This window comes from Oncorhynchus tshawytscha, linkage group LG03 (assembly GCF_018296145.1).
Source record: "Oncorhynchus tshawytscha isolate Ot180627B linkage group LG03, Otsh_v2.0, whole genome shotgun sequence".
Taxonomy (NCBI): Eukaryota; Metazoa; Chordata; class Actinopteri; order Salmoniformes; family Salmonidae; genus Oncorhynchus; species Oncorhynchus tshawytscha.
Window position 1 is genome coordinate 60,008,257 of NC_056431.1, and position 21,954 is coordinate 60,030,210.

Here is a 21,954-nt window from a genome sequence, read left to right on the forward strand (position 1 = left end):
TTACCACTGTGAGGTAACTGTCCAGAACCACATTTGTAAGCGATGGCCATTATTTTATTATGAGTGTGCCAGTGGACTTATGGTAAGTATGCTTTACTGAGAAAGTTGTGATCAGGTACAATTCCCCCCACTCCCGCTAACTAGCAAGGAGGACTTCGGGAGTCAGGGCATTAAAAAACCTCAGATAATACTTTTATTTATCACATTCAAACGTGTGAAGATGTGCCCGGGGGAGGGTGGCCTAACTACTTACAAAATGCGTGCTTCTGACGAAGTAAGGTACCTTAACATTTAAGGTAATTTCATACAATTTGAGGCTCACTAGTTGCTCATTCAACATATTTGCTGCTACTTCAATCAGTCCCGTTTTAAAAGACTCCCTTCTTATGTTTTCCATTCCCTGAGACCAACCAGAAATGATTTATTGGCCAAATATTCCCCCCAAAAAAAAAAAAAATATATAAAACAGATTATAAAACAGCCACACATGTGGACTCTCGTTTCTGCATCACCAAATTCTGCTCCAGGCAAAAAAGTAGGCTACGTGTGTTTCTATTAGCTCGTTCGGTGCCGCAGGAGTAAGACTGTAGTGGAGCGCTTCTCACAATGGTGCTCATTTAAAGTCAGATCAAAGCTGCTGAATCAATGACAAAACATGTATTTGTACTGCTCTAATTACATTGATAACTAGTTTATAATAGCAATAAGGCACCTCTGGGGTTTGTTGGTGGCACATGGCCAATATACCACGGCTAAGGGTTGTATCCAGGCACTCCGTGTTGCAGTACGCTTAAGAACAGCCCTTAGCTCTGGTATATTGGCCATATACCACACCCCCTCGGGCCTTATTGCCTAATTAACACAATCTGCTGTAATTTGTTCACAAAAAAATGAAGATCTAAATGTATATTCCCATGAAACTGATTTGAGATCAAGTGATTGACATGCAGATGCAATTTGGACGTTTCACGTGAAAAATTGTCATTCATGATTAACAGTGATGGCCCATTTTGAAACTAGGTATGCCTTACTTGGTGTTTGGGGGTATTAAAAATAGAGGGCGCTGCCGTTTTTAAAAATGTTATTTTGCAGGCTACACTGTGAGCTACTTGCTCTGAGACCTTGAAGTAGTGGTTCCCCTTGCTCTGCAAGGGCCACTGCTTTTGTGGAGCGATGGGTAACGATGCTTCGTGGGTGACTGTTGTTGATGTGTGCAGAGGGCCCCTGGTTCGCGCCCGGGTATGGGCGAGGGGACGGTGTGAAGTTACATTAGCAATCCTAGGTAGTGTTCGTAAATTCAGAGCGTTGTCAGATTGTCCGTTCATAAATTCAGAACGTTTCGCCACAGATAGAACAATGAGACAGATATTTTACCGGATGTATAAATGTGAAGCATCTGGTTGATGTTTCCACACACTACCAAATATCCTCCCGAGACGAAACCCAGTAGCAGGCAGTGGGAGAAGATGGATTTTGGCTGACATTCTGCACATTTTCTCATCGATGAAACATTTTATCTCCATACAGTTCAGAAATGTAATCTGTAACAAACAGTGGACTGCGTTTTGTAGACTTTACCATTTGCAATATATATATATATATATATATATATATATACACAATTCTAAATGGTGTTTAGGAGTGCAAGGGCGAATCGAGTTAATACGCACATCAGAGTAAGCGTTCCCTAACGGAAATAAATAAATGCTAGAACGCGCCAATTGGATCCCGCTAGCTCGTTCTTGGCTTTGCCATCTCTTTGCTTGTTCTGCCCACTAGGATTTATTTGCTCCCATTGGAAACGACAGGACTATCTTTGGTTACGCTCCCCGGAACGTACACTGGATGCTGAGGAGTAGGGTTGATCAGAGCGTTCGGGCCTCACAACAACAACAGTCAAGCACCCAAGCTAAATGAGCTTGCTAACAAGCTACTTCCAGACACAAATGAGAGAACACCTCACTCTAGCCATTTTAATCACCCCCAGCAGAACTGGTTAGGCTGTTTTCATGTTATTTAGAGCGGTGGTGACTGTGCTGCTAGCATGACGTTTACAGTACTGACACCGGTCACATTCAACGGATGTTGCGCGTTCGTAAATTCCTCATTCTTCGAGTGCTATGAATTCGGAGTAGATGGCTAGAGTGAATTTACGAACGCACCCATAGTTAGCGTGTAACGTCACATAGTGGTAGCTAAAGTTGGCTAGCTAGCCAAGTCAAAGAGAAATAAAAGCTCTGTGGGGTAACGTTATAGCTAACTAGGCCAGTATGGGTTGACTGAATTTGCGATGAATGCTAGCTAGCTAATTAATGCGATGCTACGTAACGTTAGCAAATAAATTACTTTACTAGCCATCTACAGTAGCTGAACAGCCTTGCTTCGTACTGCAAGCAACTGGCTACTTCGTAGCTAGCAAGCTTGGCGTAAGAACTCGCCTCTCTCCCAACTAAAACCAGGAATTGGCGTGATTTAGCTTACCTTGCAAAACTCGGAGCAATATTCTTTGCTTTGTACTGAACAGTTGTCGTTAGAGTATATGTATAAAGTCTCCAGTTCCAATTCTAGCCTGTCTGTTTCCAAATCACTTTCCCCCTCCGCCATACTGGCTCGTTTACCTTGCACATAAAGGGACTTCTAGCGGATAGGTTGACAAACTACAACAACTAATATCCTGGCTCTAGATTGGATAACAACTACATCAATATGAAGGGTTATGAGAAAGCAAGGCAGTTGCTGGTAATGCTTTGTAACATTTTTATGACCAGGCATTAAACAGCAGGAAAAAGTGCCAAAGTGATGATAAACTGCTGGAATGGGAAGACAACAGAGATCAATACACATGGGTAAAGCCAGTGCTTGACTTGGGCAGGAGCTCACTGGAACTGAGTACCAGCACCTCAAATGTTCTTCTGCTGGAGTTCCTGCATCTCCTAGAATATTAGCTCCAAAGTATAGAGTTCCTGTACCTAAATATAAATGGTACGTAGAGAACATTCCTCATGTCACCGTGCAAAGGGCAGTTGATGTCCCTCAAGAATCTCTGCCCTGCCAATAGTGGCATCACTATCCACATACTGCAAAGCAATGTGGAATGTCAAAGCACAATACAATAGGCAGAATAAGGCAATACAATGCAAGTATTGCCAGACAGCAAGACATACAGTCGTTGATTGATGAGATTATTTTTTATATAACAGTGAGAACTTATTTTGGAGACAGTGATTTGGGTTACGAAGCACCCTTGTCTCTCAGCTTGGATAGCAGAATGTCATTCTTACGACACTCCTGTAAGAAAGAGTATTGAATTAGTAAAACAACGTCAGTGATTCACTTTATCAGTTTAGAAGGGAAAATGCAAAAAAATACAAATAAATACATTTTTTTAAATCAGCTCTGGGAGACTATGGTAGAACACATTCATAAAACAGTTAACTAGTTCTGTCATGTTTTACCATACATAATCAGAATTCGGTTCTCTCAGGCCTCACCTCTTTGAAGTCCTTGACAGTTTTGAAGTAGAGCCTCTGTTTGTCCAGCAGCTCATCATTCAGCTGGTCTCTCCTCATCTTATTCTCCTGCTTCTTCTTCTCCATCTGTAGACATCACCAATATGCATCACACAACACTCTTTTTTAAGTGTTTTTCACTAGGGCCAGGAGGAAAGCACCTGGCGTCTTCAGCTCAAGCTGTCATTAGGCAGCGGACAGTGAAGATAAGAGAGATGGTTAGTTACCGTACTCACCTTAATGCGGCTTTGTTTAATTCCCACCACTATCTGCTCCATCTGTCTCAAGAACTGCCCCTTTTACCCCCAAAGACGCCATCGCCCTGAGCAAGACAGAAGACCACGGCTTAGACAGGAGGTAAACCTGCTGGACTCCATTACCCATAATACGAAAAGCAGGATAGGTTTATAAAGGGTAAATTGTGAAAATACTCACTGTTGGAAGTTGTCATGGATGGAATTCAGCAAGTTCACCTACAGAAACAGACGGGGTGGCAGATAGCCTAGTGGTTAGAGCAATGAGCCAGTAACCAAAAGGTTGCTAGATTGAATCCCCAAGCTGACTTGGTAAACATCTGTCTTTCTGCCCCTGAACAAGGCAGTTAACCCACTGTTCCTAGGCCATCATTTTAAATAAGAATTTGTTCTTAATAACTGACTTGCCTAGTTAAATTTGAAAAAACACAGAAGATGATTACCATGAGTAAACAAGCTGATTTCAGCTGTAATGGCTCTATGAAATTGATGCCCTCTCCTCTTACCTCCTTCTCCAGGTACACCTTCTTGTCATCTAATGTGTAATACAAGGTGAAGAACTGCTTGGTCTCTTTATGTGTTGCTGAAACTAGGACACACACACAAAAGTAATGGTTCTTTGATGTAAGAATTTGTTAACAAATCAATAAGTGGTTGAGGCTAAGATACCTACCTTGGCCATAGAGCTCAATGAACCTCTTCTGATACTGGTTCAGTTCCGCCCTGCTCGGCACCTCGTCTATCTTCCTCTGCAGGATGGCTATCTTACGGTTCCTCCAAGCCTATCAGAGAGTAGCCCTCAGGTCATGAGCAAATAAAGGACTTGGTAAGAGGACCACTATTTGCATGCTCCAAACAGAATGCCTAAGTGAATTCAAATTGATTAAGCAGGAATGAATCCTGCTACAGCATTGTGCATTTTACCATCATCAGTCTGATCTTCTGTAGCTTTCCTCTGTCTGTGTTGTACTGCTTGTCGATTAGCTGACTCCTCTCCTCAGGGAGAGAGTGAGAAAGAGGGGGAAAGAAAGTCACTCACAGTGTAACATTTATTGAACATAGACAAAAAAAGAGTTCGCTGGTCTTGGGAGTGTGTTACCTTCTCGTCCTCCGTATCATCTCCTGACTCCATCTTCAGGTCCTCAATGTTCTGCTGCAGGTGAACCATCTACTCCTGGAAAAAATTTGCACTCCATGTTAGTTGTTTTGCTCTTACCAGGAAATAAGGGAATTACATCACAAATACACCTGTGAAGTAGGTCCATTTCAAACTTAAATCTAACAGGTCATATATGACAGAAGAGCTAAATTACTTCTATGCTCGCTTCGAGGCAAGTAACACTGAAACATGCATGAGAGCATCAGCTGTTCTGGACAACTGTGTGATCACGCTCTCCATAGCTGATGTGAGTAAGACCTTAAAAACAGGTCAAGGCCGCAGGGCCAGACGTATTACCAGGACGTAATGTGCTGACCAATTGGCAAGTGTCTTCACTGACATTTTTAACCTGCCCCTGAGTGAGTCTGTAAAACCAACATGTTTCAAGCAGACCACCATAGTCAATGTGCCCAATAACACTAAGGTAACCTGCCTAAATGACTACCGACCTGTAGCACTCACACCTGTAGCCATGAAGTGCTTTGAAAGGCTGATCATGGCTCACAACACCATTACCCCAGAAACCCTAGCCCCACTCCAATTTGCATACCGCCCAAACAGATCCACAGATGATGCAATCTCTATTGCACTCAATACTGCCCTTTCCCACTTATCACTAAGCTCAGGACCCTGGGACTAAACACCTCCCTCTGCAACTGGATCCTGGACTTCCTGATGGGCCACCCCCAGGTGGTAAGGGTAGGTAACAACACATCCACCACGCTGATCCTCAACACAGGGGCCCCTCAGGGGTGCGTGCTCAGTTATCTCCTGTACTCCCTGTTCACTCATGACTGCATGGCCAGGTACAACTCCAACACCATCATCAAGTTTGCTGATGACACAACGGTGGTAAGCCTGATTACTGACAACAAGACAGCCTATGGGGAGGTCATCAGAGACTTGGCCGTCTGGTGCCAGGACAACAACCTCTCCCTCAACGTGATCAAGACAAAAGAGATGATTGTGGACTACAGGAAAAGTAGGACCGAGCACACCCCCATTCTTATCGCCAGGGCTGTAGTGGAGCAGGTGATGAGTTCCAAGTTCCTTGGTGTCCACATCACCAACAAACTATCATGGTCCAAACACACTAAGACAGTTGTGAAGAGGGCATGAAAAAAACCTATTCCCCCTCAGGAGACTGAAAAGATTTGGCATGGGTCCTCAGATCCTCAAAAGGTTCTACAAAGACACCATCAAGAGCATCCTGACTGGTTGCATCACTGCCTGGTATGGCAACTGCTCAGCCTCCGACCACAAGGCACTACAGAGGGTAGTGCGTACGGCCGAGTACATCACCGGGGCCAAGGTTTCTGCCATCCAGGATCTCTATACCAGGTGGTGTCAGAGGAAGGCCCTAAACATTGTAAAAGAGTCCAGCCACCCTAGACATAGACTGTTCTCTCTGCTACCGCACGGTACCGGAGCACCAAGTCTAGGTCCAAAAGGCTTCTTAACAGCTTCTACCCCCAAGCCATAAGACTCCTAAACAGCTAATCAAAGGGCTACCGAGACCCCTGTTTTACGCTGCTGCTGCTCTCTGGTTATCTAAGCATAGTCACTTTAACTCTACCTACATGTACATATTACCTCAATTAACTTGACTAACCGGTGCCCTTGTACATTGACTCTGTACCAGTACCCCCTGTATATAACATCGCTATTGTTATTTTACTGCTGCTGTTTTATTATTTGTTATTTTTATCTTCAATTTTTTTTTACTTAACATTTATTTTTCTTAACCAACAATGCTTCAAGAAGTCTAAGGGCTTGTTACTAAGCGTTTCACTGTAAGGTCTACACCTGTTGTATGTGCATGCATATGCATGTGACAAATATAATTTGATTTGAAAATATGCAGACTCACTCTACAATGTGTCCGGAACTCCTGCTCTTGGTGCTTCGGGTTCTCATTCATGCCTACCAGAGCCCTCAGCTTCTCCAACAGTCTGTGGCACACACAGGGAGGATGAGAAAAGTCCAAAACACCTGTATAATTTTAGGGGTTTATATACTAACAACCACTGAATTAATGCCTTAATGGTTTGGTCTGTATGTGCAGCATTCACCCAGTATCAGCCTGGCCCTCTGCCACTTCCAGGGCACTAGGCTCTTTCTCCAGTCTCTCGGTCTGCTCTGTGGCCTCCAACAGTTTGCTCTTAGCTTCTACACACCCTGATTTTACACCCAAGTGTTTGGCTTATAGCTGAAAACACACCAAATACACATACTTTTAGTTACTTCTGACAGGAAGTTAAAGTGCATTGTATCCTTCCATTTTAAAAATGCATGGCTAATTTACACAACGTTCTGTGAAATTCAGAAAGTCCAGTCGTCACCTCCTCCAACTGCTTGGTCTTCTGTTGGATCTGTTTGTTCAGAGAGGTCACTATCCTACGGTGCTGCTGGATTGGCCTGTACCGCTCTGGGCGGTCCTCTGCAGACCTCTCCAACTGATGGAAATGTGTATGTGGAAACACATTTAACTACACACTGTGGCATTGACTTATTCTTTAAAATATGACAAATATTTTCTGATTGCAGTTAACCATTTAACCCTGCTGTGGGAGTCGCTCACCTTCTCAGCATACTCAGATGCTATCTGTTTAATCTCCTCAGACTGCAGCCAACTATCTGTCCCACTGTGCTAGCCGTTAGCCTCCCCTGTATTGATGTTACATATTAAATAAAACAACTTTACACAGTAATCAACCACACAGTAAAGGCACTGGCAAAGAGAAGAACTAAAGCCATGCCTACCTCATCAGTCACCATGGCAGCCATGCTGGGCATCAGTGTTTTGATGCGCAGCTGAGAGGATATATCACAGGGAGTCAGGGACATCATCACAAAGAGGGATGCATTTCTGTAGTATTGGACATGGGGCTTCGGTTGGTTTTAGAGCGATACACGTGATGTGACCTCACCTCCTCCGCTGCCTGCAGGTCCTCCTCCTCCTGCGACCCCTCTGTAATCCCTGGGGGTGTGGCCTGAGAGCCTGGCATCAACAAGGCTTTCCGTTCCTCTGCCTGTAGGGAACAGGGGGATACCATCTTTCATCGTGGTTTCACTTTCTACTAAAGCTACAGTTCACAGAATACCTATGATCCACAAGTCTCCATCCCTGTAATACTGTTTGTAATGATCAACCTCCTGTCCCCGTCTTCATCATTCTGTAGTTATAGGCTTTGAATTCATATAATGCTACAATTAACTTTATAAATATGACAGTCATTTCAATAAATCACCTGGTCCTGTTTTGTCTGCTTGCTGAATCCATACTGTCTAAAACACAGGTGTAATAAGTACTTAAATCACTGTTAGGCACAGGAGGTTGGTGGCACCTTAATTGGGAAAGACAGGCACGTGAAAATGGCTGGAGCGTAATAGTGGAAAGGTATCAACCACATCAAACACATGGCTTCCATGCTCTGTTTCAGCCATTATTATGAGCCGTCCTCCCCTCAACAGCCTCCACTGCTGTTAGGATACTGGTACATGAAAGGAGCACATAACACATGTATGCACACACACCCACTCCATGCTTGTTTGAAATTTGTACTATCTTCTGTATCGAAACACACACCCTCCTTGCAGTGAACAAGTCCATTTACATACTTACAGAAGGTAATCTGACATTCTAATATAAGGATGGATGAGACACAGGAAAATAATAGGACAATGAAAGGAACACAATTGTCAAATGGGATGAGATCACATTGGTTCTGATTCTCAATGACAAGGTAAAAATCTGTCGTTCTGCCCGAACAAGGCAGTTCCTAGGCCGTCATTGTCAATAAGAATTTAATCTTAACTGACCCACTTAGTTAAATAAAGGTAAAAACATATATATATATTTTTTTTTAATGTGAACATGTAACATGAACTGTGGAGAAAGTTGGATATGGAGGACTGAATTTGGAGAGATGGAGAGAGCGAGAGAGACAGGTAGCCTACCTTCCGTACTCCAATAGAGTAGAGGGAACCCTGTACTCCTCGTCCAACAGCGATCCTGCTTCAACCTGTCTCTTGTATTTCCTATGAGGTTTATACACTTCCTGTCAATACCAGAGGAGAAAAACAACATGCTGTGTGGTTTTAAAGTCTCTATACTATAACAAAGGGGGCCTTTAAATTAAATCAAATTTCATTTGTCATATGCTACGTAAACAACAGGTGTAGTCTATTTTTATTTAACTAGATAAGTCAGTTAAGAACAACTTTTTATTTACAATGACGGCCTACACCGGCCAAACCCGGACGATGCTGGGCCAATTGTGCCCCGCCCTGTGGGACTCCCAATCACGGCCGGTTGTGATACAGCCTGGAGACAAACCGTATCGAGTCGATGAGGTAATTGAGGAAGATAGGTATATACACTGCTCAAAAAAATAAAGGGAACACTAAAATAACACATCCTAGATCTGAATGAAATATTCTTATTAAATACTTTTTTCTTTACATAGTTGAATGTGCTGACAACAAAATCACACAAAAATTTATCAATGGAAATCAAATTTATCAACTCATGGAGGTCTGGATTTGGAGTCACACTCAAAATGAAAGTGGAACACTACAGGCTGATCCAACTTTGATGTAATGTCCTTAAAACAAGTCCAAATGAGGCTCAGTAGTGTGTGTGGCCTCCACGTGCCTGTATGACCTCCCTACAACGCCTGGGCATGCTCCTGATGAGGTGGCGGATGGTCTCCTGAGGGATCTCCTCCCAGACCTGGACTAAAGCATCCGCCAACTCCTGGACAGTCTGTGGTGCAACGTGGCGTTGGTGGATGGAGCGAGACATGATGTCCCAGATGTGCTCAATTGGATTCAGGTCTGGGGAACGGGCGGGCCAGTCCATAGCATCAATGCCTTCCTCTTGCAGGAACTGCTGACACACTCCAGCCACATGAGGTCTAGCATTGTCTTGCATTAGGAGGAACCCAGGGCCAACCGCACCAGCATATGGTCTCACAAGGGGTCTGAGGATCTCATCTCGGTACCTAATGGCAGTCAGGCTACCTCTGGCGAGCACATGGAGGGCTGTGCGGCCACCCAAAGAAATGCCACCCCACACCATGACTGACCCACCCCCAAACCGGTCATGCTGGAGGATGTTGCAGGCAGCAGATCGTTCTCCCCGGCGTCTCCAGACTGTCACGTCTGTCACATGTGCTCAGTGTGAACCTGCTTTCATCTGTGAAGAGCACAGGGCGCCAGTGGCGAATTTGCCAATCTTGGTGTTCTCTGGCAAATGCCAAACGTCCTGCACGGTGTTGGGCTGTAAGCACAACCCCCACCTGTGGACGTCGGGCCCTCATACCACCCTCATGGAGTCTGTTTCTGACCCTTTGAGCAGACACATGCACATGTGTGGCCTGCTGGAGGTCATTTTGCTGGCAGTGCTCCTCCTGCTCCACCTAGCACAAAGGCAGAGGTAGCGGTCCTGCTGCAGGGTTGTTGCCCTCCTACGGCCTCCTCTACGTCTCCTGATGTACTGGCCTGTCTCCTGGTAGCGCCTCCTTGCTCTGGACACTACGCTGACCTTCTTGCCACAGCTCGCATTGATGTTCCATCCTGGATGAGCTGCACTACCTGAGCCACTTGTGTGGGTTGTACTCTGTCTCATGCTACCACTAGAGTGAAAGCATCGCCAGCATTCAAAAGTGACCAAAACATCAGCCAGGAAGCATAGGAACTGAGAAGTGGTCTGGTCACCACCTGCAGAACCACTCCTTTATTGGGGTGTCTTGCTAATTGCCTATAATTTCCACCTGTTGTCTATTCCATTTGCACAACAGCATGTGAAATTTATTGTCAATCAGTGTTGCTTCCTAAGTGGACAGTTTGATTTCACAGAAGTGTGATTGACTTGGAGTTACATTGTGTTGTTTAAGTGTTCCCTTTATTTGTTGGAGCAGTGTAGAAGCGGAACTGGTCAGAAGCCTGTAAAACGGCTGCTATCCCCTGCAGCACCATCTTTATGGCATCTTTATTGTAAAGGCTCATGGAATAATTTGACCCAGACATGGCATGTCAGCTTCATGTCAGGGAGTCACTCACCAATACATCTAGGACTGCTTTCACAGCCTTTTCCTTCCTCTGGAGGAAGTCTTCATCCTAAAATGGAGGGCCAATACAGGGTACATAAGACAGGGGTTTATTCAATGAAAAGTTCAGAACATTGCATTTAGAAATGTAATGAGTAGAGTTGGAGTTGAATTTCCCTGCCATGGAGCCACCCTACAATAACAGCACTCACCTCAGGGAAGCTGTGTGTCTTCTGGAACTGAGAGACAGAATAGGCTCTCACATAGTCTCCCATCTCCTCCCTCGTCTCTATGGCCCTCTTCATCAGCCACTGAAGATCATACAACACCGGCAATGAATCAGACATGAGGTCACAAACCAAGTGTGGTACCCTATTACAAAACTCTAATGTCTAGGAATACACACCTGTATCACTGGAAATATATGGATGAAATCCAGCCCTTGGATCTGATGAGGCTCCTGGCAATAAGGGCACTTCATTTTGGGCAGAACAGACACAATCTTCTCTGTGAGAGCGCTGCAAAGAGATACACAAGTTCATCCAACATCAGTTACACTGGTCCAGTAACATACTTCCGGCGCCGACAGAGATGGCCGCCTCGCTTCGCGTTCCTAGGAAACTATGCAGTTTTTTGTTTTTTTACGTGTTATTTCTTACACTAGTACCCCAGGTCATCTTAGGTTTCATTACATACAGCCGAGAAGAACTACTGAATATAAGATCAGCGTCAACTCACCATCAGTACGACCAAGAATATGTTTTTCGCGATGCGGATCCTGTGTTCTGCCTTACAACCAGTGTAACCGAGTGGATCACATGCAGCGACCAAAAAAAAAAAAAACGACTCAGAAAAAGAGGGAAACGAAGCGGTCTTCTGGTCAGACTCCGGAGACGGGCACATTGTGCACCACTCCCTAGCATTCTTCTTGCCAATGTCCAGTCTCTTGACAACAAGGTTGATGAAATCCGAGCAAGGGTAGCATTCCAGAGGGACATCAGAGACTGTAACGTTCTCTGCTTCACGGAAACATGGCTAACTGGAGAGACGCAATCCGAAGCGGTGCAGCCAGCGGGTTTCTCCACGCATCGCGCCGACAGAAACAAACATCTTTCTGGTAAGAAGACGGGCGGGGGCGTATGCCTTATGGCCAACGTGACATGGTGTGATGAAAGAAACATACAGGAACTCAAATCCTTCTGTTCACCTGATTTAGAATTCCTCACAATCAAATGTAGACCGCATTATCTACCAAGAGAATTCTCTTCGATTATAATCACAGCCGTATATATCCCCCAAGCAGACACATCGATGGCTCTGAACGAACTTTATTTAACTCTCTGCAAACTGGAAACGATTTATCCGGAGGCTGCATTCATTGTAGCTGGGGATTTTAACAAGGCTAATCTGAAAACAAGACTCCCTAAATTTTATCAGCATATCGATTGCGCAACCAGGGGTGGAAAGACCCTGGATCATTGTTACTCTAACTTCCGCGAAAAAGCTGACCACGACTCCATTTTGTTGATCCCTGCCTACAGACAGAAACTAAAACAAGAAGCTCCCACGCTGAGGTCTGTCCAGCGCTGGTCCGACCAAGCTGACTCCACACTCCAAGACTGCTTCCATCACGTGGACTGGGAGATGTTTCGTATTGCGTCAGACAACAACATTGACGAATACGCTGATACGGTGTGCGAGTTCATTAGAACGTGCGTTGAAGATGTCGTTCCCATAGCAACGATTAAAACATTCCCTAACCAGAAACCGTGGATTGATGGCAGCATTCGTGTGAAACTGAAGGCACGGACCACTGCTTTTAATCAGGGCAAGGTGTCTGGTAACATGACTGAATACAAACAGTGCAGCTATTCCCTCCGCAAGGCTATCAAACAAGCTAAGCGCCAGTACAGAGACAAAGTAGAATCTCAATTCAACGGCTCAGACACAAGAGGCATGTGGCAGGGTCTACAGTCAATCACGGACTACAGGAAGAAACCCAGCCCAGTCACGGACCAGGATGTTTTTGCCTGCAACGGAAACATGCGGTCTCTCCTTCACTGCAGCCGAAGTGAGTAAGACATTTAAACGTGTTAACCCTCGCAAGGCTGCAGGCCCAGACGGCATCCCCAGCCGCGCCCTCAGAGCATGCGCAGACCAGCTGGCCGGTGTGTTTACGGACATATTCAATCAATCCCTATACCAGTCTGCTGTTCCCACATGCTTCAAGAGGGCCACCATTGTTCCTGTTCCCAAGAAAGCTAAGGTAACTGAGCTAAACGACTACCGCCCCGTAGCACTCACATCCGTCAACATGAAGTGCTTTGAGAGACTAGTCAAGGACCATATCACCTCCACCCTACCTGACACCCTTGACCCACTCCAATTTGCTTACCGCCCAAATAGGTCCACAGACGATGCAATCTCAACCACACTGCACACTGCCCTAACCCATCTGGACAAGAGGAATACCTATGTGAGAATGCTGTTCATCGACTACAGCTCGGCATTCAACACCATAGTACCCTCCAAGCTCGTCATCAAGCTCGAGACCCTGGGTCTCGACCCCGCCCTGTGCAACTGGGTACTGGACTTCCTGACGGGCCGCCCCAGGTGGTGAGGGTAGGCAACAACATCTCCTCCCCGCTGATCCTCAACACTGGGGCTCCACAAGGGTGCGTTCTGAGCCCTCTCCTGTACTCCCTGTTCACCCACGACTGCGTGGCCATGCACGCCTCCAACTCAATCATCAAGTTTGCGGACGACACAACAGTGGTAGGCTTGATTACCAACAACGACGAGACGGCCTACAGGGAGGAGGTGAGGGCCCTCGGAGTGTGGTGTCAGGGAAATAACCTCACACTCAACGTCAACAAAACTAAGGAGATGATTGTGGACTTCAGGAAACAGCAGAGGGAACACCCCCATCCACATCGATGGAACAGTAGTGGAGAGGGTAGCAAGTTTTAAGTTCCTCGGCATACACATCACAGACAAACTGAATTGGTCCACTCACACAGACAGCATCGTGAGGAAGGCGCAGCAGCGCCTCTTCAACCTCAGGAGGCTGAAGAAATTCGGCTTGTCACCAAAAGCACTCACAAACTTCTACAGATGCACAATCGAGAGCATCCTGGCGGGCTGTATCACCGCCTGGTATGGCAACTGCACCGCCCTCAACCGTAAGGCTCTCCAGAGGGTAGTGAGGTCTGCACAACGCATCACCGGGGGCAAACTACCTGCCCTCCAGGACACCTACACCACCCGATGCTACAGGAAGGCCATAAAGATCATCAAGGACATCAACCACCCGAGCCACTGCCTGTTCACCCCGCTGTCATCCAGAAGGCGAGGTCAGTACAGGTGCATCAAAGCTGGGACCGAGACTGAAAAACAGCTTCTATCTCAAGGCCATCAGACTGTTAAACAGCCACCACAACATTGAGTGGCTACTGCCAACACACTGTCAATGACACTGACTCTACTCCAGCCACTTTAATCATGGGAATTGATGGGAAATGATGTAAATATATCACTAGCCACTTTAAACAATGCTACCTTATATAATGTTACTTACCCTACATTGTTCATCTCATATGCATACGTTGATACTGTACTCTATATCATCGACTGCATCCTTATGTAATACATGTATCACTAGCCACTTTAACTATGCCACTTGGTTTACATACTTATCTCATATGTATATACTGTACTCGATATCATCTACTGTATCTTGCCTATGCTGCTCTGTACCATCACTCATTCATATATCCTTATGTACATATTCTTTATCCCCTTACACTGGGTATAAGACAGTAGTTTTTTTGGAATTGTTAGTTAGATTACTTGCTCGTTATTACTGCATTGTCGGAACTAGAAGCACAAGCATTTCGCTACACTCGCATTAACATCTGCTAACCATGTGTATGTGACAAATAAAATTTGATTTGATTTGATTTTGATTTGATTTGATCACTAACAGTAAATAAAATGATGCTATATGTTAGCTACTTACATTTTCTGTCCAATAGTTGAATTCTCCTGGAACAGCAGATCCACATCAATGTCAAAGTTACATGTTGTGATGCACCATGTCATCCCTCCAACCACCTATAAAAAGACATGGTTCAGTGAATGGAATTAGAAAGGGTAGCAATGAGATGGTAAACCAACCAATCAAAAGCCTGCAGATCTTCAGGTTTGTAATGTAAGTTGGTTCTCACCTTGTCAAAAGGTCCCAGTCCTTTTATTCGGGCTCTGAAATATCCAGCAGCAAGAATAAGTTCCAGGATTTCTGCTAGCTTGACACTCAGCTCCTCGTCCTCCCTTGTTTCAACCTGCAAGCCACAGTTGCTAACATCAGTTGCTTTATTTAGCAAACTGTGAATTCGCTAGCTCCAGTAGCTATCTAGCCAAGTGGCAAACCCAGGAATGTTTCCATTGCAATGTTGTGTTGTTATATTATGACAGAAACCGCACTATATTAGGAAAAATGACTGACTAAAAATGATGTTACCTGAATAAGATTTCCCTCTTGATCATATTGAGCTCCTATTTTCGAACCTGTTCTCGCTCTGTGGAAAACAGACGTGGCCGCCATGTTGGACTGTGGTGTGTAGTCGCATGACGAAAGCATATGACTTTGGTCTTCATTCTTGAAAAATTGTGCGTTCAAGATGTAGCTGTAATTTTTATACAAAAAGTAAGCTAACCTCACTTAGATGTCGACTGCAACACGGCCACTGTCGAGTGATGGGAGTCGATAAAGTGAGTATTGAGTTAACATTTAGAAAAACAAAAGCATGTGAATCGCTGCAGCGGTTCTAAACGTTGCAATACCACTTTCGTCCACTGGATAGAGCTCTAATGCCACTAAAGATTATCTAGAAAGGCTGACATGATGAAGCTCTCTAGGTCTGAAGCCTTTCCAACATCATTGCATCTTTCGTTTGAAAAGGGTTGCCAGTATTCCTGGAAACAAATAAATCATGCACGTTGTGATTAATGATCCTCAGTTGTTGAAGTGATGTAAGGAAGCAGGACCATCAAGTACACATCCTGTCATAGGCCTATAATGCAAACCATCAGTTTGTCACACAAAACGTAAAATCTATTTGCTGTGTGTGTGTGTGTGTGTGTGTGTGTGTGTCATCAACCCTCTTCTGCTCTCAGATCCAGTGTTCATCTGTCATGGGGAGATATTCTCAATTGGGCAAAAGTGCATCCTCTCCTCAACTCATCTGTCCTCCTTTCCAACGTGACCCCGAAAACCGATAAGTGGTTGCCATATGTAGGAGAGCATCAATTAGTTAATAGGTGAACAGAGAGTAGTTTGCTCCTCTCCTCGACTGCCGTCTTCTGGCAGAGGATGCTCCAGTGTATCCTACATGGAAGAGTTTTCAAATCTGCCACAAACCCTTTGAAACATATATTTTCACAGATGGGTGAAAAGCATGCACACATTTAAAAACAATATGCCAGGTATCTTTTTATCTATAAATATCTAGCACAACTAGCTAGATGTATTTTTCTAACCATTTTTTTTAGGATACATTTTTGGGGGGATTTAAAATATAATTTAGCTGATGGCATGCTAGAGGAGTGTGTGTGTGTGAGAGAGAGAGAAAGAGAGAAAGAGAGAGAGAGACAATAGAACGCTCCCATTTAACAACTTGTATTTTTGAATTCCTTCTGCCTTTGTCTTCAGTATGCTTTTTGTTACAAAGAATAGATTTACCATATTTATAAGCAATACTGCGCCATTGTGTAAAAGAACAGCCATTACAGAGGGGGTTAGACCTTCACATAGGTGTGAGTGCTTTGGCAGGCACCTGATGTCTCTGTATTTCACATGAAGAAAGCTAAGATAACTGAGCTAAACGACTATCGCCCCGTAGCACTCACTTCCGTCATCATGAAGTGCTTTGAGAGACTAGTCAAGGACCATATCACCTCCACCCAGCTGACACCCTAGACCCACTCCAATTTGCTTACCGCTCCAATAGGTCCACAGACGACGCAATCGCAACCACACTGCACACTGCCCTATCCCATCTGGACAAGAGGAATACCTATGTAAGAATGCTGTTCATCGATTACAGCTGAGCATTGAACACCATAGTACCCTCCAAACCCGTCATTAAGCTCGAGACCCTGGGTCTTGACCCCGCCCTGTGCAACTGGGTCCTGGACTTTCTGACAGGCCGCCCCCAGGTGATGAGGGTAGGAAACAACATCTCCACCCTGCTGATCCTCAACACTGAGGCCCCACAAGGGTGCGTTCTCAGCCCTCTCCTGTACTCCCTGTTCAACCATGACTGCGTGGCCACGCACGCCTCCAACTCAATCATCAAGTTTGCAGACGACACTACAGTGGTAGGCTTGATTACCAACAACAACGAGACGGCCTACAGGGAGGAGGTGAGGGCCACGGAGTGTGGTTTTGGGAAAATAACCTCACACTCAATGTCAACAAAACATAGGAGATGATCGTGGACTTCAGGAAACAGCAGAGGGAGCACCCCCCTATCCACATCGACGGGACAATAGTGGAGAAGGTGGAAAGTTTTAAGTTCCTCGGCATACACATCACGGACAAACTGAAATGGTCCACCCTCACAGACAGCATGGTGAAGAATGCGCAACAGCGCCTCTTCAACCTCAGGAGGCTGAAGAAATTTGGCTTGTCACCGAAAACACTCACAAACTTTTACAGAACCACAATCGAGAGCATCCTGTCGGGCTGTATCACCGCCTGGTATGGCAACTACCCCGCCCACAACCGTAAGGCTCTTCAGAGGGTAGTGAGGTCTGTACAACGCATCACCAGGGGCAAACTACCTGCCCTCCAGGACACCTACACCACCCGATGTCACAGGAAAGCCCCAAAAAAATCAAGGACAACAACCACCCGAGCCACTGCCTGTTCACCCCGCTATCATCCAGAAGGAAAGGTTAGTACAGGTGCATCACAGCTGGGACCGAGAGACTGAAAAACAGCTTCTATCTCAAGGTCATCAGACTGTTAAACAGCCATCACTAACATTGAGTGGCTGCTGCCAACATACTGACTCAAATCTCTAGCCAATTTAATAATTAAAAATTGGATGTAATTAATGTGTCACTAGTCACTTTAAACAATGCCACTTTATATAATGTTTACATACCCTACATTACTCATCTCATATGTATATACTGTACTCTATACCATCTACTGCATCTTGACAATGCCGCACAGCCATCACTCATCCATATATTTATATGTACATATTCTTATTCATTCCTTTACACTTGTGTGTATAAGGTAGTTGTTGTGAAATTGTTAGATTACAAGTTAGATATTACTGAACGGTCGGAACTAGAAGCACAAGCATTTCGCTACACTCGCATTAACATCTGCTAACCATGTGTAAGTGACCAATAAAATTTGATTTGATGGACACTATTAAAGTGGAGGATCCCATAATGGAATATGCATCCGTGCAGGTAATGGTAGTCAGGTTGAGCACCCAGGAGGCAGTGGAGGATTCCTTTAGACTCACAGTTCCTAAATCAGTCATTCTCTCTCTCGCTCACTCTCTCTCTCTCCCCTATCTCTCTCTCTCTGAGTGTGTATTGAACTGCCTCTTTCAGGTAATTACAACAGCTTCATAAACTCTCTACTCCTCGGCCTCCTCAACAATGAAAAGAGACCTAGTCCTTGGACTTATCAATGCCCACCCGGCTGAAACCATTACACAGTGGCTCTCACTCAAGCATAAGAGGCTTACAACAGAACATCACCTGACAAGTATATAGACTGAAGCCATCTCAAAACAGGGTTTTGGGCTATAGGTTTTTGTTATAAATAGGTCAACATTGGATCATTCAGAGATCCTCACTGAACTTCTGGAGAGAGTTTGCTGCACTGAATGTAAAGGCCATCTTAAAGATATCCATAAAAAGTTTGCCACAAGCCACCAAAGGTGCTCTGGTCAGATGAAATAAGAGTAAATGGAAGGGAACCCACCATCACTGCTGAATAATTTTGCACGCCCAATATTTCAGTTTTTGATTTGTTAAAAAAGTTTGAAATATCCAATAAATGTCATGTTCCACTTCATGATTGTGTCCCACTTGTTGTTGATTCTTCACAAAAAATACAGTTTTATATCTTTATGTTTGAAGCCTGAAATGTGGCAAAAGGCTGCAAAGTTCAAGGGGGCCGAATACTTTTGCAAGGCACTGTATATATATATATATATATAGTTGAAGTCGGAAGTTTACATACACTAATGTTGGATTAGTGGCCCCTTTTTTCTCAATTTCCGCCTGAATGACGTGCCCAAAGTAAACTGCCTGTTGTTCAGGCCATGAAGCCAGGATATTCAGGTTTGTAGAAATGTTAAAATAATGTAGGAGAATATAACACAATAGATATGGTAGGAGAAAATCCAAAGAAAAACCAACCAGACTTATTTTTTTGAGAGAGACCGTGCTCTTACAATGGAAAGTATAAGGGCATACAGGAAATTAGCTCCCTGGATGCAATTTCTATGGCTTCCACAGGGTGTCAGCAGTCTATGTTCAAGGTTTCAGGCTTGTAACTTTGAAAACAAAGACGAAATATCAATTTTAGTACAGGGACACAGTCTTGGAAATTCGTGTTTGGCGCGACATGAAGAAGGAACGGTTTCCTATTGAACATACTTCTTTCCGTAAGAAATATTATAGTTTTATTACATTTTAGGGTATCTGAGGAGTATATAGAAATGCATTTTGACTTGATATAACAAAGTTTAGGGGTAGATCTTTTGGATTCCTTTCTCTGCATGTTGAACGAGTGGATTACTCAAATCAATGGCGCCAACTAAACAGATTTTTTGGGACCTAAAGAAGGATTTTATCCATCAAAACGACACTACATTTTGTAGCTGGGACCCTTTTGGATGACAAATCAGAGGAAGATTTTCAAAAAGTAAGTGAATATTTAATCGCTATTTGTGAATATATGTAACCTGTGCCGGTGGAAAAATAGTTTGATGTGGGGCACAGTCCTCAAACAATGTGAACAATAGCATGCTTTCGCTGTAATAGCTACTGTAAATTGGACAGTGCAGTTAGATTAACAAGAATTTAAGCTTTCAACCGATATAAGAAACTTACATTTACCTAAATGTTTAATATCCATAATTTTAATAATTATTTATTTGAATTGTGCTCCCTCCAGTTTCACCGGAAGTTGTCCCTCTAGCCGGACGCCGAGCCCTAAGAAGTTTTAAACCTCGTTTTTCAACCACTCCACAAATATCTTGTTAACAACTATAGTTTTGGCAAGTCGGTTAGGACATCTACTTTGTTCATGATACAAGTACATTTTCCAACAATTGCTTACAGACAGATTATTTCACTGTATCACAATTCCAGTGGGTCAGAAGTTTACATACACTACATTGACTGTGCCTTTAAACAGCTTGGAAAATTCTAGAAAATTATGTTATGGCTTTAGAAGCTTTTGATAGGCTAATTGACATCATTTGAGTCAATTTGAGGTGTATCTGTGGATGTATTTCAATGCCTACCTTCAAACTCAGTGCCTCTTTGCTTGACATCATGGGAAAATCAAAAGAAATCAGCAAAGACCTCAGAAAAACAATTGCAGACCTCTACAAGTCTGGTTCATCCTTGGGAGCAATTTCCAAATGCCTGAAGGTACCATGTTCATCTGTACAAACGATAGTACCCAAGTATAAACACCATGGGACCAAGCAGCCGTCATACCACTCAGGAAGGAGACGCTTTCTGTCTCCTAGAGATGAACATACTTTGGTAGGAGAAGTGCAAATCAATCCCAGAACAACAGTAAAGGACCTTGTGAAGATGCTGGAGGAAGCGGGTACAAATGTATCTATATCCACAGTAAAACTAGTCCTATATTGTCATAACCTGACAGGTCGCTCAGGAAAGGAAAAGAAGAAGCCACTGCTCCGAAACCACCGTAAAAAAAAGCCAGATTACGGTTTGCAACTGCACATGGGGACAAAGATTGTACTTATTGGAGAAAAGTCCTCTGGTCTGATGAAATAAAAATACAACTCTTCGGCCATAATGAACATCGTTATGTTTGGAGGAAAAAGCGGAGGCTTGCAAGCCGAAGAACACCATCCCAAACGTGAAGCACGGGGGTGGCAGCATCATGTTGTGGGGGTGCTTTGCTGAAGGAGGGACTGGTTCACTTCACAAAATAGATGGCATCATGAGGGAGGAAAAGTATGTGGATATGTTGAAGCAATATCTCAAGACATCAGTTAAGATGTTAAAGCTTGGTCGCAAATGGGTCTTCCAAATGGACAATGACCCCAAGCATACTTCCAAAGTTGTGGCAAAATGGCTTAAGGACAACAAAGTCAAGGTATTGGAGTGGCCATCACAAAGCCCTGACCTCAATCCTGTAGAAATTTTGTGGGCAGAACTAAAAAAAGCGTGTGCGAGCAAGGAGGCCTACAAACCTGACTCAGTTACACCAGCTCTGTCAGGGGGAATGGGCCATAATTCACCCAAATTATTGTGGGGAGCTTGTGGAAGGCTACCTGAAACGTTTGACCTAAGTTAAGCAATTTATAGGCGATGCTACCAAATACTAATTAAGTGCATGTAAACTTCTGACACACTGGGAATGTGATGAAAGAAATAAAAGCTCAAATAAATCATTCTCTCTACTATTATTCTGACAATTCACATTCTTAAAATAAAGTGGTGATCCAAACTGACCTAAGACAGGGAATGTTTACTAGGATTAAATGTCAGGAATTGTGAAAGACAAATACATTTATACTCAGTTTAAGGTGTATGTAAATTTCCGACTTCAACTGTATGTTTATAAACTCAGCAAAAAAAGAAACTTCCTCTCACTGTCAACTGTGTTTATTTTCAGCAAACTTAACATGTGTACATTTTTGCATGAACATAACAAGATTCAACAACTGAGACATAAACTG

At 44.0% G+C, this 21,954-nt stretch overlaps 1 protein-coding gene and 1 pseudogene across 4 annotated transcripts in view; both read right to left on the minus strand.

Moving 5' to 3' along the window:
- LOC112247503 overlaps positions 1-4,352 on the minus strand; it is a 23,123-nt gene extending 18,771 nt beyond the window's left edge. Inside the window, exons 1-4 of one of the 3 annotated variants that reach the window (XM_042319759.1) lie at positions 4,270-4,352; positions 3,945-3,982; positions 3,746-3,831; positions 3,492-3,596 (exon numbers count right to left, since the gene is read on the minus strand). In XM_042319759.1, the coding sequence (XP_042175693.1) occupies positions 3,492-3,596; positions 3,746-3,787 (147 nt within the window). In that variant the 5' untranslated portion in view covers positions 3,788-3,831; positions 3,945-3,982; positions 4,270-4,352. Of the gene's footprint in view, positions 1-2,481; positions 3,227-3,491; positions 3,597-3,745; positions 3,832-3,944; positions 3,985-4,269 lie in introns of those variants that run through there. The other 2 variants (XM_024416285.2, XM_024416286.2) reach the window with 2 other exon arrangements.
- A 115-nt stretch (positions 4,353-4,467) lies between these two features.
- Positions 4,468-15,815, minus strand: LOC112247506 (annotated as a pseudogene). Its single transcript, XR_006083122.1, has 14 exons — positions 15,495-15,815; positions 15,202-15,315; positions 14,994-15,088; positions 11,382-11,493; positions 11,188-11,286; positions 10,989-11,045; positions 7,853-7,954; positions 7,686-7,736; positions 7,504-7,589; positions 7,265-7,378; positions 6,995-7,131; positions 6,793-6,874; positions 4,688-4,937; positions 4,468-4,545 (listed from the first exon to the last, which is right to left on the minus strand). The product of XR_006083122.1 is annotated as a coiled-coil domain-containing protein 93-like (transcript).
- Positions 15,816-21,954: the final 6,139 nt, after the last annotated feature.